The sequence below is a fragment of the Bombina bombina genome, chromosome 10, assembly GCF_027579735.1.
Source record: "Bombina bombina isolate aBomBom1 chromosome 10, aBomBom1.pri, whole genome shotgun sequence".
Taxonomy (NCBI): domain Eukaryota; kingdom Metazoa; phylum Chordata; class Amphibia; order Anura; family Bombinatoridae; genus Bombina; species Bombina bombina.
The window spans coordinates 165,038,738-165,055,373 of NC_069508.1; the positions used below are offsets into that span (position 1 = coordinate 165,038,738).

Genomic DNA, 16,636 nt, shown 5'->3' on the forward strand with positions numbered 1-16,636 from the left:
TTGTATAAATAATTATGCAGGATAACTCTGAAACTAAAGACGATAGGACTAATGTTATGTGATTCTTTATTTCAATTATGATTCCCTCTCCTCTGAACCAGATAAAGCAAAAAACACCAGAAGTACGTTTCAGTCTCTTTGTGCTTCATCAGTGAGGAACAGTGGCATCCCTTCAGTCACATGGGCATGGAGTCCACATCTCATTTCCTCTTCTTACTCTTAGGGTTTCTAGAGGGATGCACTGCACCTCACTGATGAAGCACAGAGAGGTCAAAACGTACATCTGAGGATTGTTGCAGATAATTGGCTGGTGTTTCAGGGCAGGGCTGTCTTTTTTGTGGGATCTGATTGAAATACAGTACTGCAGATATTTGTCCTCTGTGAATGAGTGAGCATGAAGAAACTGTTACCCTGAGCGGCACGGAATTTCAGAACGAGCACAGAGTTTGTTTCCAGCTGTTCATTCTCAGTTGAGTCCTTCTCTCTATTTTCTTTTTTTTTTTGCATATATAACAAATAAATCCCTCTAAACTAAAAACTGGTGTTTTACAAAGCTAATAACCTTAGAGTACAAACTATCTATCAGCAAGCTTCAGATATCGTCAGGGATATATAAATTAAATTATAAGAAGGCGCTAAAAAAGCTCTAAGTGTTAGAGAAAAAGGAGAGTGTTTGAATATTAGAAGATTGCCTAAATGGTATCAATAGGATTCCATTTGTAATAAACGGAGAAAAGTTCCCCAATATAAGATGGTGCTATTGTAACAATGTTGCAGTAAGTTCTGATTTAGATATTCTGTTAAACAATTGTATACTTTGTATATATATCAGAAATATTATTTTTAGAAAACCTGGATTAATAACCACCTTCTATAAATCTCAATGAAACGAGTGAACCAAATATGAAATATAAAAAGTTTTTACTTTGGATCTTAAAAAAGGCAAAAATATATAGAATACATATATCTATAGTTAAAATACAAATAAAAACATAGCATATGAAATACAATCATGCACTCCCCAAGTACAAAATTGTACTCCTAAACAATCTCAGATACTCCTTGGTGGAGTATCTCAATCAGAACTTACTGCAACATTGTTACAATAGCACCATCTTATATTGGGGAACTTTTCTCCGTTTATTACAAATGGAATCCTATTGATACCATTTAGGCAATCTTCTAATATTCAAACACTCTCCTTTTTCTCTAATACTTAAAGCTTTTTTAGCGCCTTCTTATAATTTAATTTATATATCCCACATTTTTTTGTCTAGGAGGAGGACAGTATTAGGGAGGCATAAGTGTTTTAGGTCTAGCGCTATACACTATATATTTTTTGTAAACTTCAGATATCATCAGGTAAAGCAATAAAAAGATGAATCTCCCACCCTAACTGACAGAAAGTAGCTGGACAAATTGAAGTTGTCTGTCTTTAAACTAATTTGACTAGTGAATGAGCATCTTGTGCTTACAATACATTTACACACGACAGTGGCTTTTTAACGGTCAAACACCGCCCACCAGCTGGCTAATTTGCATGAGCTGGTTCTGCTATCCGCTATTTTTTTGCCAGAATAAACGGCATTGTGTTGTGGTATCTTATCTAACTCCCCTGCTGAGGCCAGTTAAGGACAGATATGTAAAAGTGTTAGGCCTGTGAAGGCTGAAGTGTGCACTTCTAGTTCTCAGGCATTGGAAACCCACAATTTTCAGAGCTAAATTAGAGGAAAAGGGGACAAAATAAATAATGAAAATACATTGTAATTATTTTAATGTGCGTAATTATTTTTATTAGCCATGCGGAATCTGTTGGCGCTCTACAAATAACCGATAATAATAATAATTATAATGTCAAAGTGTTTTATGTTTATTTGAGTCAGCCTTACGTAAGAATTAAAATATGCAAATATTGCACTGTATTCTGCTCATACTCACAAGCAAGCATAAGTACACATCCACACACATAAACACACATGCACACACATGCACACACATGAACACACACACTTATAAAACACATATGCACACACATACTCATGCACACACGCATACATACTCATATGCACATGAGCATGCACACACATACTCTCATGCGCACACACATACATACTCATACGTACACACATAAGCACATACACATAAATATATATATATATATATATATATATGCATATGCACATACATACATGCGTACACACATACACAAACACATTTACACACATGCACATACACATACAGACACACACATATGCACATACACACACACATATGCACATACACACACGTACTCATACACACATGCATATACACACAAACACATGTGTGTACACAGACTCATAGAGAGATTATATGTTTCCCTATGAAATAGAAACTATGATGATGTTGTCATTGTGACAGTATTTGGCCAGAAGCAACTGCTGGATTATCCAGTAGTGTATCTGGGGGCTCCAGGCCAGGAGAGTAAATAATCAGCTAGAAGTATTTATATCTGTGTCCTCAGTAATCTAGGAAGGTCTAATGATATATGCACTGGTTATACTGGTTGTTCCCAGCAGGGTCACTGTGCCAGGATAATTCACATGCAGGAAAACACTGACGTCAAGATACTAAAACCACGAAACATAGAGATGGTAAACCCAGTGGTGCTGTGTTTGTGCTGCTCTAGGCATAGCAAATCTCCCCCATGGGTCCCCTCAACAGTTCATATTTACCTGATGTATTTTCCACAAGAACAGGCCAGGGGCACATGGAGGAGTTAAGTACCAGAGAACTAGGTTTCATGTGTAATAAAACAAATAAATTAAACATGCGGATAATATAGGGATGAGAAGAAATAATGCTTCAGACCTACCCCTCAAATCCTGCTGCCCTAGGCACAGACCTTAAAGGGACAGTCAAGTTCAAAATAAACTTTCATGATTCAAATAGGGCATGTCATTTTAAACAACTTTCCAATTTACTTTTATCGCCCATTTTGCTTTGTTCTCTTTGTATTCTTAGTTGAAAGCTAAACCTAGGAGGTTCATATGTTAATTTCTTAGACCTTGAAGCCCGCCTCTAATCTGAATGCATTTTAACAATTTTTCACCAATATAGGGCATTAGTTCATGTGTTTCATATAGATAACATTGAGCTCATGCACGTGAAGTTACCTAGGAGTCAGCACTGATTGGCTAAAATGCAAGTCTGTCAAAAGAAATGAAATAAAGGGGCAGTCTGCAGAGGCTTAGATACAAGGTAATCACAGAGGTAAAAAGTATATTTCTATAACAGTGTTTGTTATGAAAAACTGGGGAATGGGTATAAAGGGATTATCTATCTTTTTAAACAACAAAAATTCTGGTCTTGACTGTTCAAGGTCACAAAATACTGTATGCCTCTGTTCTGCAGAGATCCAAGATCAGAGCAATCAGAACATCCATCAGATAGAGCGATAGGTTTACAGTATAACCAGAGTATACTTGGGTATGCTTAGTGCACGTATCCTAAGTACTCCATAGCAGCAGTCTTTGCAACAATGTTGCAATATAATACATTTTTGCAAAATCTGCTGCCATAGAGTGCTAAAAACATATACACGCTGCTGAGCCTACCCAGGTATACTCTTCAACAAAGGATACCAAAAGAATGACATAAATCTGATAATAGTAAATTGCTCTATCTGAATCACAAATGTTTCATTCAAACCTAATTGCCCCTTTAAATCATATAATTGTATGACCCTTAAAGTTCTGAGATGGTTTTGATCAAATAAATTTATTATAAAGTTGCTTCGACTTTTTTGCTCTATCTATCCCGGTAATTTTTACTGTGACTCTTTATTACACCTTAATGATAAATATTTTTCCTGCATAAGACAACAGTGATCCGTTGTAGGAAGATGAAACTGTACTCACTGTCATTGTGACTATAACTGATAGAACAAACCATTCAGTGAACAAGGTTTTGTAAGTTTCGAAACGCGTAGGCTCCCTACTACACCATTGACATAGTTCTTATCATGAAACTTGTCAAGATTTTCAGAACTGTGGAATAAAGATTACATTTTATTGAACTATCTCCTGGAGTTTTCCATTTCATATTCATTTACCTAATTATATGATAAACCCAGATGTTCCTATTGCACAGCTCAAAATAATAAATAAACTGGCACCAAATGTAACTATATTTGAAAGGACAGAGTTTGGGGTAAAGAGAAATTAGCAGAATGTCAGAGCTAAGTGAAGCCTTACAGGTTAATGGAAAGTTATAGCTACAGAGCTTTAATTAGCAGGTTCACAGGAACCACAAATGGGGCTTGATTTATTTATTATCTTCTCACAGGGTCCATAGGAGTAAAATACAAGGTTTCAGGCCTGCTATAGGCCCTTAGTCATGTATAGCCTATAGTTGTATTTTACTCCTATGGACCCTGTAAGAAGATAATAAAGCTCTTACTTTTAAAGGGACAGTCTACCATAGAATTGTTATTGTTTTAAAAGATAGATAATCCCTTTATTACCCATTCCCCAGTTTTGCATAACCAAACAGTTATATTAATATACTTTTTACCTCTGTGATTACCTTGTATCTAGGAACCTTCTTCCAGCCCCCTGATCACATGACTGTGACTGTTTATTATCTATTGTTTTACATTTAGCATTGTTTTGTGCTAAATCTTAAATAACCCCCTGTGCTTGAACTCAGTGTTATCTATATGGCCAACGTGTACTTTCTGTCTCTTTGTGTTGAAAAGAGATTTAAAAAGCATGTGATAAGAGGCAGCCCTCAAAGGCTTAGAAATTAGCATATGAGCCTACCTATGTTTAGTTTAAACTAAGAATACCAAGAGAAAAAAGCAAATTTGATGATAAAAGTAAATTGGAAAGTTGATTAAAATTAAAAATCCTATCTGAATAATGAAAGTTTAATTTATACTAGACTGTCCCTTTAAGTGTGGCTGGGATCACCTTTTTGTTTGTTTTGCTGATATTCAGACTTGGCAAGTGCCTGCATATGTGTGTTGTTTTCTAATGTGACTCGTGTGACACAGAAATGCTGCCCAGTCTGTCATTAGCCAGCATGAATATTTACCATTCAGGTCATTATAGATAATAAAGATTAAATGTAGAAATAATTGTCCAGTTATGGTGAAACTAACCAAGCAAGAATCTAATTGTTATTAAATGATCATTTAAATTCAATCTTATTAGCTTGGTGTAGGTTACACAGTAACCTCTAGGGGGAGACAAAACATTATGTATAGAATTGAATGACTTTTGTGATGAGATTTTTGTTAGTGCAATATCTTACCACCAGGGGGAGCTTTTAGAATTTCATGGCTCTTTAATATTAGGGAGAACAAACAAGAGATTTGTAGTAGTGACTTTTTTTTTTATATAGAACATATATTATATGTAAGGTTATATTTAAAGGCAAACATTAAAGATGCCCATTTAGACAGGAGAAAAAGAGGAGTTTGTCTTATACAAGCTTTTAATATGGGTTAATGGTTAGTAAAATTACAATGTACCAGTACATACTGCAAAAGCCTTAATTTTGCACCCAGATCATTGGACTAACAATGCTTATATGATTTCTCATTTATATAAATAGGTAATAATATAATCTCTGGGGTTCTTTTTAGACAGGTGCCTGGGTTGAAAGTGAAGATTGCTGGAAAATCTCTTCCAACAGAAAAATTTGCTATTAGGAAATCACGAAGATACCTCCCTCAGAATCCAGTGCCTCTGCCAGTCCCTCCAATGGTATGAAAGTTGTACAATCTCTGGATATCTTACTCTTTGACTTTTAGGCCCCTTTTTTAGACATGTGAAACAGCTACAATTAACAATCAGAACATAGGAACATTATCTATAACTGTCTATCAGTATCTATCTGCCTATCTATCATCCATCTATCTATCTATCTATATTTGTCTCTTTCTATATCTTCCTGCCTGTCTGTCTATCTATCTATCTATCTATCTATCTATCTATCTATCTATCTATCTATCTATCTATATCTGTCTATCTATCTACCTACCTTCCTATGCATCAATCTATCTAGTCTTAGATCTCCTTTACCTGGGTATCATGCTGGAGTGTATTAAGATGACTTCCCTCACTCTTACAGGAGATGATGTACATCTGGAATGGTTATGCAGTGATCGGGAAACAACAGGATCTGACTGAAGGAATGTTAGAGACATTAACCCAGGCCGAGGAAGCTTTAGAAGAAGCCGCAGGTAGCAAGTGATGTAGTTTAAGGCAAGCGCTCATATTTGTGCTGTACAAACATTTGAGGGTACTGGACTATGGGCGGATAATGCCCCTCTACAGCTAATGTTCAGCAGCTAGTACACAAAATCCCCTCTACATGTCATATAGCGCCACACACTGTGTATCACCTCCAGCAACTGGGTACTAGGTAACAAGCAGATGAGTCTCATTGGTGCCAAATACCATCTCAGCTGTTCATCACCTCCAGCATATGGGTAATAGGTGCCAAGTACATCTCAGCTGTGCATCACCTCCTGCATATGGGTAGTAGGTGCCAAGTACATCTCAGCTGTGCATCACCTCCAGCATATGGGTAGTAGGTGCCAAGTACATCTCAGCTGTGCATCACCTCCAGCATATGGGTAGTAGGTGCCAAGTAAATCTCAGCTGTGCATCACCTCCAGCATATGGGTAGTAGGTGCCAAGTACATCTCAGCTGTGCATCACCTCCTGCATATGGGTAGTAGGTGCCAAGTACATCTCAGCTGTGCATCACCTCCTGCATATGGGTAGTAGGTGCCAAGTACATCTCAGCTGTTCATCACCTCCTGCATATGGGTAGTAGGTGCCAAGTACATCTCAGCTGTGCATCACCTCCAGCATATGGGTAGTAGGTAACAAGCAGATGAGTATCATAGGTGCCAAGTACCATCTCAGCTGTGCATCGCCTCCTGCATATGGGTAGTAGGTAACAAGCAGTTGAGTCTCATTGGTGCCAAGTACCATCTCAGCTGTGCATCATCTCCTGCATATGGGTAGTAGGTAACAAGCAGATGAGTCTCATAGGTGCCAAGTACCATCTCAGCTGTGCATCATCTCCTGCATATGGGTAGTAGGTAACAAGTACCATCTCAGCTGTGCATCGCCTCCTGCATATGGGTAGTAGGTAACAAGCAGATGAGTCTCATAGGTGCCAAGTACATCTCAGCTGTGCATCCCCTCCTGCATATAGGTAGTAGGTGCCAAGTACATCTCAGCTGTGCATCATCTCCTGCATATGGGTAGTAGGTGCCAAGTACATCTCAGCTGTGCATCATCTCCTGCATATGGGTAGTAGGTAACAAGTACCATCTCAGCTGTGCATCATCTCCTGCATATGGGTAGTAGGTGCCAAGTACATCTCAGCTGTGCATCACCTCCTGCATATGGGTAGTAGGTGCCAAGTACATCTCAGCTGTGCATCATCTCCTGCATATGGGTAGTAGGTGCCAAGTACATCTCAGCTGTGCATCACCTCCTGCATATGGGTAGTAGGTGCCAAGTACATCTCAGCTGTGCATCACCTCCTGCATATGGGTAGTAGGTAACAAGCAGATGAGTATCATAGGTGCCAAGTACCATCTCAGCTGTGCATCACCTCCTGCATATGGGTAGTAGGTAACAAGCAGATGAGTCTCATTGGTACCAAATACCATCTCAGCTGTGCATCACCTCCTGCATATGGGTAGTAGGTAACAAGCAGATGAGTATCATAGGTGCCAAGTACCATCTCAGCTGTGCATCGCCTCCTGCATATGGGTAGTAGGTAACAAGCAGATGAGTCTCATTGGTGCCAAGTACCATCTCAGCTGTGCATCATCTCCTGCATATGGGTAGTAGGTAACAAGCAGATGAGTCTCATAGGTGCCAAGTACCATCTCAGCTGTGCATCATCTCCTGCATATGGGTAGTAGGTAACAAGCAGATGAGTATCATAGGTGCCAAGTACATCTCAGCTGTGCATCCCCTCCTGCATATGGGTAGTAGGTGCCAAGTACATCTCAGCTGTGCATCCCCTCCTGCATATGGGTAGTAGGTGCCAAGTACATCTCAGCTGTGCATCATCTCCTGCATATGGGTAGTAGGTAACAAGTACCATCTCAGCTGTGCATCGCCTCCTGCATATGGGTAGTAGGTAACAAGCAGATGAGTCTCATAGGTGCCAAATACCATCTCAGCTGTTCATCACCTCCAGCAACTGGGTACTAGGTAACAAGCAGATGAGTCTCATAGGTGCCAAGTACCATCTCAGCTGTGCATCATCTCTTGCATATGGGTAGTAGGTAACAAGCAGATGAGAATCATTGGTGCCAAATACCATCTCAGCTGTGCATCACCTCCTGCATATGGGTAGTAGGTAACAAGCAGATGAGTCTCATAGGTGCCAAATACCATCTCAGCTGTGCATCACCTCCTGCATATAGGTAGTAGGTAACAAGCAGATGAGTCTCATAGGTGCCAAATACCATCTCAGCTGTGCATCACCTCCTGCATATGGGTAGTAGGTAACAAACAGATGAGTCTCATAGGTGCCAAGTACCATCTCAGCTGTTCATCGCCTCCTGCATATGGGTAGTAGGTAACAAGCAGATGAGTCTCATAGGTGCCAAGTACATCTCAGCTGTTCATCACCTCCTGCATATGGGTAGTAGGTAACAAGCAGATGAGTCTCATAGGTGCCAAGTACCATCACAGCTGTGCATCCCCTCCTGCATATGGGTAGTATGTAACAAGTACCACCTCAGCTGTGCATCATCTCCTGCATATGGGTAGTAGGTAACAAGCAGATGAGTATCATTGGTGCCAAATACTATCTCAGCTGTGCATCACCTCCTGCATATGGGTAGTAGGTAACAAGCAGATGAGTATCATAGGTGCCAAGTACCATCTCAGCTGTGCATCACCTCCTGCATATGGGTAGTAGGTAACAAGCAGATGAGTCTCATAGGTGCCGAGTACCATCTCAGCTGTGTATCCCACTAGTTCTCACTTTGCCTGGCACTGTGCGTTGCCTTTCTGGTGTGATTTCCCAACATTATTTTAGTAATTATTGAGGCATGAGGAATCAGTAAAAAGCTTGTACCATACAGAATGTGCCTACATAGAAGTCAAATCTTTCTAATTTAAATCTATTATCAAATTTAACTTTTTATCTTGGTGTCCATTTATGAAACTTAGCTCTGTTCCATGAGAGCATACTGAGGTAGGTTCAGGAGCATGCATGTGTCTATGGCAGCAACATGTATTATTATGTGCACACTCCTGAGCCTACCTCAGTATGCTCTCAGGGAAGGGAGCTAGGTTTTAACCAAGTAGACTAACAACAAGCAGTAGATTTAAAGAGATTTTAAACTGCTAGGTCCAACTGCTCACCAGGCTCAGTTTCTTCATACTCGGAGCCACCATCTTGGACCTTAGGTATTCAGTACCCTGTACATGTGTGTGGGCATTTCAGATTAGTGAGGTTGCTGGCTTGTTGGCTTCAGGCTAGTGTGCAGGATACAGAGCAAAAGCTTCACATCCCTGAGTGTTTTTATTTATATATTCTTCCAATTTTTTAAAAACTGTGTAAAAGATGTAAAGCTCACACTTTATATCATGCTTGCTAACCCCAAGCAAATGGCAAAGCTGTAATAAACCAGGAACAACACTGATCTGTGAGTGTGCACCACTTCTGTAACAGGGTAACAATATGAGCGCTCCAAGATGGCTGTGCCCAATGTCAAGAGGCGGAGCTTCAGTATCTGACATCTTTAAGGTGTTACAATATGAGAACGGCTCTGAATAGAGCTGCAGGCACAGGCGCATATATAACAGTCGTAATAAACATTCTATTGTTACTGTGTTCTGCAGTTTAATTTCACTATAAATTGGAATGTTTTTGTTTGTTTTTTAAAATGTATGTTGAAAAACCAGTTGTGTACATATAGTAAACACACAAAAGCATTAAAGATCTGGCACAAAAAAGGGCAAACTGATTGTCTCAGGTCAGGTGCCAGGTTGGTGGGAATACTCATATTGCCTGTTTGTTTGCAGCATCAGAATTCCTGGTGGATGATCGGTGCCTGGTTAAACTGCTGAAGGGTCTGTGCTTGAAGTACCTGGGCAGAATCTCAGAGGCTGAGCAAAGCTTCACCTACATCCACACAAAGTAAGTGAGATGGATGTGCCGCTGCTTATAGGAGTGAAACGGATTATATGAGTGCCGCTGTATATGGGAGTGCCGCTGCTTATAGCAGTGAAACTGATTATGTGAGTGCTGCTGCTTAAAGCAGTGAAACTGATTATAGGAGTGAAACGGATTATGTGAGTGCTGCTGCTTAAAGCAGTGAAACTGATTATAGGAGTGAAACGGATTATGTGAGTGCTGCTGCTTATAGCAGTGAAACTGATTATGTGAGTGCTGCTGCTTAAAGCAGTGAAACTGATTATAGGAGTGAAACGGATTATATGAGTGCCGCTGTATATGGGAGTGCCGCTGTATATGGGAGTGCCGCTGCTTATAGCAGTGAAACTGATTATGTGAGTGCTGCTGCTTAAAGCAGTGAAACTGATTATAGGTGTGAAACGGATTATGGGAGTGCCGCTGTATATGGAGTGCCGCTGATTATATGAGAGTGCCGCTGATTATATGAGAGTGCCGCTGTATATGGGAGTTCTGTGGTACATGGATAATGCTGTATATGAGAGTGCTGAGGTTTATGGATAATGCTGTATATGAGAGTGCTGAAGTTTATGGATAATGCTGTATATGAGAGTACTAGTGTATATGGGAGTGCTGCTGTATATGAGAGTGCTGAAGTTTATGGATAAAGCTGTATATGAGAGTGCTAGTGTATATGGGAGTGCTGCTGTATATGAGAGTGCTGCTGCATATGAGAGTGCTGCTGTATATGGGAGTGCAGCTGTATATGGATGCTGTTGTATATGGGAATGCTGCTGTAAATGAGAGTGCTGCTGCATACGGGAGCGCCGCTGTATATGGGAGCGCCGCTGTATATGGGAGCGCCGCTGTATATGGGAGCGCCGCTGTATATGGGAGCGCCGCTATATATGGGAGCGCCGCTGTATATGGGAGCGCCGCTGTAAATGAGAGTGCTGCGGTATATGAGAGCGCTGCTGTATATAGGAGCACTGCTGTATATGGATAATGCTGCTGTACATGAGAGTGCAGCTACATATGAGAGTGCTGCTGTATATGGGAGTGCTGCTGTATATGGGAGTGCTGCTGTATATGGGAGTGCTGCTGTATATGGGAGTGCTGCTGTATATGGGAGTGCTGTGGTATATGGATAATGCTGTATATGAGAGTGCTGAAGTATATGGATAATGCTGTATATGAGAGTGCTGAAGTATATGGATATTGCTGTATATGAGAGTGCTGAAGTATATGGATAATGCTGTATATGAGAGTGCTGAAGTATATGGATAATGCTGTATATGAGAGTGCTGAAGTATATGGATAATGCTGTATATGAGAGTGCTGCTTTATATGTGTGTGTTTATATATATAACTTGCAGAACATTGTTTGTGTACTCTAATCTGCAACAGTGTCCAGCCATGTGCATGTTGCTGAAAATATTCTATAAACAGTGGTCTACTGCATATAACCCAAACCATAGATTCACCAAAGACCGGTTGGCATGTACATAGCAGTGCTGTATACAGTTGATGCATGTACAACCCTGTGTACCATTATGTACCTAGAAACATAAGTCACTTATTGAGTGCCGCTGTATATGAGAGTGCCGCTGTATATGAGAGTGCCGCTTCTTATAGGAGTGAAACTGATTATATGAGTGCCGCTGTATATGAGAGTGCCGCTTCTTATAGGAGTGAAACTGATTATATGAGTGCCGCTGTATATGGGAGTGAGTGCCACTGCTTATAGGAGTGAAACTGATTATATGAGTGCCGCTGTATATGGGAGTGCCGCTGTATATGGGAGTGCCGCTGTATATGGGAGTGCCGCTGTATATGGGAGTGCCGCTGTATATGGGAGTGCCGCTGTATATGGGAGTGCCGCTGTATATGGGAGTGCCGCTGTATATGGGAGTGCCGCTGTATATGGGAGTGCCGCTGTATATGGGAGTGCCGCTGTATATGGGAGTGCAGCCCTGTGTACCATTAGTCCGGTCTGCATGGTACCCCTGTGTACCAGTATGTACCTAGAAACATAAGTCACTTATTGTATAACTGTTTCTGGAGTATCTGCACAATATGTCCTTACACACAGAGCAATACAAGTCTCTGTACACACTACCAGTTTAACTTACAGTTCTGTCCACTTATTTTTTTTACAGTGAAAAGAAGATTAAATATGATCATTATCTTGTTCCCAATGCTCTGCTGGAGCTGGCTCTGCTATATCTGCAGCTGGACAAAAGAGAGGAAGCTGTACGGCTGCTGGAGTGTGCCAAGTGAGTGAGGCATGGTGTAGTGGTGTGCCAAGTGAGTGGGGCATGGGGAAGGTGGTGTGCCAAGCGAGAGGGGCATCGGGTAGGTGTGTGCCAAACGAGTGAGGCATGGGGTAGGTGTGTGCCAAGCAAGTGAGGAATGGGGTAGTGGTGTGCCAAGCAAGTGAGGCATGGGGTAGTGGTGTGCCAAGCGAGGGAGGCATGGGGTAGTGGTGTGCCAAGCGAGGGAGGCATGGGGTAGTGGTGTGCCAAGCGAGGGAGGCATGGGGTAGTGGTGTGCCAAGCGAGGGAGGCATGGGGTAGTGGTGTGCCAAGCGAGGGAGGCATGGAGTAGGTGTGTGCCAAGCGAGGGAGGCATGGAGTAGGTGTGTGCCAAGCAAGGGAGGCATGGGGTAGGTGTGTGCCAAGCGAGGGAGGCATGGGGTAGTGGTGTGCCAAGCGAGGGAGGCATGGGGTAGTGGTGTGCCAAGCGAGGGAGGCATGGGGTAGTGGTGTGCCAAGCAAGGGAGACATGGGGTAGTGGTGTGCCAAGTGAGTGGGGCATGGGGTAGGTGTGTACCAAGTGAGTGAAGCATGGCATAGGGGTGTGTCAATTAAGTGGAGCATGGGTGTGCCAAGTGAGTGGGGCATGGGGTAGGGGTGTGCCAAGTAAGTGGGGCATGTGTTAAGATAGCTCCCAGTAGTGTATTACTGCTGTTGATCTGATTTTAACTATAGATTTACCACCTTTGCAGGCTTTAAACACACAGTTATATGCGAGTAGTGGTGCAATAAAAAAATGCTTTAACACTTTAGAGCACATTCTTCTTGTCTTAAGTCCTATTAAAGGTCATTAACAACTCCCGTCTGAGGAGTGCTGGGCATCAGTGAGATTACAGACAAGGCTCTAGTGTGAGTGTACATGGTACATACCAGGCATCAGTGGGATTACAGACAAGGCTCTAGTGTGAGTGTACATAGTACATGCCCATAGGTATCAGTGAGATTACAGACAAGGCTCTAGTGTGAGTGTACATGGTACATTCCTATAGGCATCAGTGAGATTACAGACAATGCTGTAGTGTGAGTGTACATGCCCATAGGCATCAGTGAGATTACAGACAATGCTGTAGTGTGAGTGTACATGGTACATGCCCATAGGCATCAGCGAGATTACAGACAATGCTGTAGTGTGAGTGTACATGCCCATAGGCATCAGTGAGATTACAGACAATGCTGTAGTGTGAGTGTACATGCCCATAGGCATCAATGAGATTACAGACAATGCTGTAGTGTGAGTGTACATGCCCATAGGCATCAGTGAGATTACAGACAATGCTGTAGTGTGAGTGTACATGCCCATAGGCATCAGTGAGATTACAGACAATGCTGTAGTGTGAGTGTACATGCCCATAGGTATCAGTGAGATTACAGACAATGCTGTAGTGTTAGTGTACATGCCCATAGGTATCAGTGGGATTACAGACAAGGCTCTAGTGTGAGTGTACATGGTACATGCCCATAGGTATCAGTGAGATTACAGACAATGCTTTAGTGTGTACATGTATGAAACATTATAATGAGGACAAATTTAGTAATACAATGAATGATGGGGTTAGTGCCTGCAGTTGATGATGATCTGGAGAGATAGAAGATATTGGTTAAGAGCGATAAGGTAACACATGTAGTAATGCACTAAAATACCCAGTCTGATGGGGCTAGGGCCTGCAGTGGCTGATGTAATATTAAACTCTCATGTTTGTATCTTCTCAGACACAATTATAAGAATTACTCCATGGAGTCCCGTACACATTTTAGGATCCAGGATGCGCTGCTGCAAGCTAAATCCGTGCCGCAAAACGGCTGCTGATGTGGGCTACTGGGAACCCCCCAATTACCTGGGGGGAGACAACAAACTGTGACACAGATGGGACCAACTCCTGGGGAACAAGGACTGAATATCTGTTAGAAGGAATATAGGACATTATTGCCACAGCAAATTGTTTTTACAACTTGTTGGTTAGGCGCACAGAGCTGCGTCCTGCGGGACTAGGATGGTTACAGGTAGTGAGCAGATATATCTGTTGCCTACAGCTATTCTCATCATTACCATTTATTTTACTGTAAATATCTACTGTAAATTATTTAAATCCAGTAATGTGTAAAGGAGCACCGCAAAGTGTTCTTCAGCAAGGTGTAAGGAGGAGTTGTGAGAAATGTACTAAAAGTAATTGATGAACTTATTTGGTGAATGTTCTATCTATTCCTTAACATGAACGTTCTTCACTAATAGACCGGTGTAAGGTTTATTACAACAGTGTTGCACTCCAAGATGTCCGACACTAATTCAGAGAGCACAGATCTATAGCTGGACGTACCACAGTGCCTTTTAATTAGATTATGTACAATCACTTCTATGCTATGAATATTACAAGACAATGAGCCCTGATGTATAGTGCACCACAGGACTGGGACCAAAACCAGGCCTGGACATTTAAAGGCAGAGCAGCCCACATCAGTTAGACATCTGTCAGTTAGGTAGCCATATTACACCAGATCTCTTGTCCTACAGCATCTCTGCTTAACAGCCAGACAGAAAATGTACTATCTGCTTTACAAAACTTGCAGACTGTAACAGCTTTCCTATTGTTACCCATATTAAGAGAGGGTGGAGACAGTTTCCATATAGCAGCAAGGACTACAGCAGGGTGTTTGCCCTGTATGCCCTATGGCCAGTCCGGGCTGCCACACTATGTAAAGTCATTTTATTTTACATCTGCTCTCAAAAAAATAGCTTCAGATATAATTCTAATATTTTACAGCAGGGCTGCCCAGACTACAGCCCAAGGGCCACATCCGGCCCCCAAGGGTTACTGTGTGCTCCTCAGCACTTGTGAGCAAAAAACACTGTAATGTGTTAAATAATGTATTAAAGAAAAAGCAGTTCCATTTGTGTAGTTAAGCAAGTGTTTTATATCACACGTGGTACATTTCAGTAGTATATACAGTTCAATTAATTAATAGTAAACTATGTGATTATCTCATTTTATTTTGAGGCATTATCTTTAGCATAAATATGGGTATAATGTAATGCAGCCCTCCATACATAAACAAACAGTCTCAATGCCCCGGACTAAAGAACAATAAAAAGGAACGAGAAGTAGAATTGGTCTATGACAGCATAAAAACTAGATTTACTGCACTTCACTTAACACAACAAAGAACTGTGGGTAATTTCTAAAGACTCTTATTCATGCGCAAGTCCACATATAGATTATTATAGGTTACTGCCACTTAACCCTTGGCTGCCAGAAAGAACTGTATTGGCAAAAGATTAATAGTTACCCCCAGCATGAAACACATGACTTCAGCAGGGAATATGTTATAATTTATAAACATAGTACAGGGACAGTAACGTTAAAATGAAACTTTCATTATTGTGACAGTGTGCACAATTTAAAACAACTTTCCAATTTACTTTAGTTATCAAACTGCCTCTTTCTCTCAGTATTCTTTGTTGACACATTTCCATGAGCATACTGAGGTAGGTGCACGTGTTGAGCACTATGGGTCTGATTTTCTAAAACTCACCAGCATGGAGTGAAATCAATACCCCCGCAGGGAGAGACCTCACTTAATTCTTTAAAGTCTTAAAGTCCTGAGAAGCGGTGAGCTACCACCCACAGAAAAACATAATTTATGTAAGAACTTACCTGATAAATTCATTTCTTTCATATTAGCAAGAGTCCATGAGCTAGTGACGTATGGGATATACATTCCTACCAGGAGGGGCAAAGTTTCCCAAACCTCAAAATGCCTATAAATACACCCCTCACCACACCCACAATTCAGTTTAACGAATAGCCAAGAAGTGGGGTGATAAAAAAGTGCGAAAGCATATAAAATAAGGAATTGGAATAATTGTGCTTTATACAAAATCATAACCACCACAAAAAAAGGGCGGGCCTCATGGACTCTTGCTAATATGAAAGAAATGAATTTATCAGGTAAGTTCTTACATAAATTATGTTTTCTTTCATGTAATTAGCAAGAGTCCATGAGCTAGTGACGTATGGGATAATGACTACCCAAGATGTGGATCTTTCCACACAAGAGTCACTAGAGAGGGAGGGATAAAATAAAGACAGCCAATTCCTGCTGAAAATAATCCACACCCAAAAATAAAGTTAACGAAAAACATAAGCAGAAGATTCAAA

At 41.1% G+C, this 16,636-nt stretch overlaps 1 protein-coding gene across 1 annotated transcript in view; it reads left to right on the forward strand.

Moving 5' to 3' along the window:
* TTC39A (tetratricopeptide repeat domain 39A) overlaps positions 1–14,662 on the forward strand; it is a 99,875-nt gene extending 85,213 nt beyond the window's left edge. The window contains exons 14-18 of the mRNA XM_053693492.1: positions 5,630–5,750; positions 6,118–6,229; positions 10,059–10,173; positions 12,327–12,443; positions 14,193–14,662. Of these exons, the coding sequence (XP_053549467.1) occupies positions 5,630–5,750; positions 6,118–6,229; positions 10,059–10,173; positions 12,327–12,443; positions 14,193–14,289 (562 nt within the window). The 3' untranslated portion in view covers positions 14,290–14,662. The remainder of the gene's footprint in view (positions 1–5,629; positions 5,751–6,117; positions 6,230–10,058; positions 10,174–12,326; positions 12,444–14,192) is intronic.
* The last annotated feature ends 1,974 nt before the right edge of the window (positions 14,663–16,636 follow it).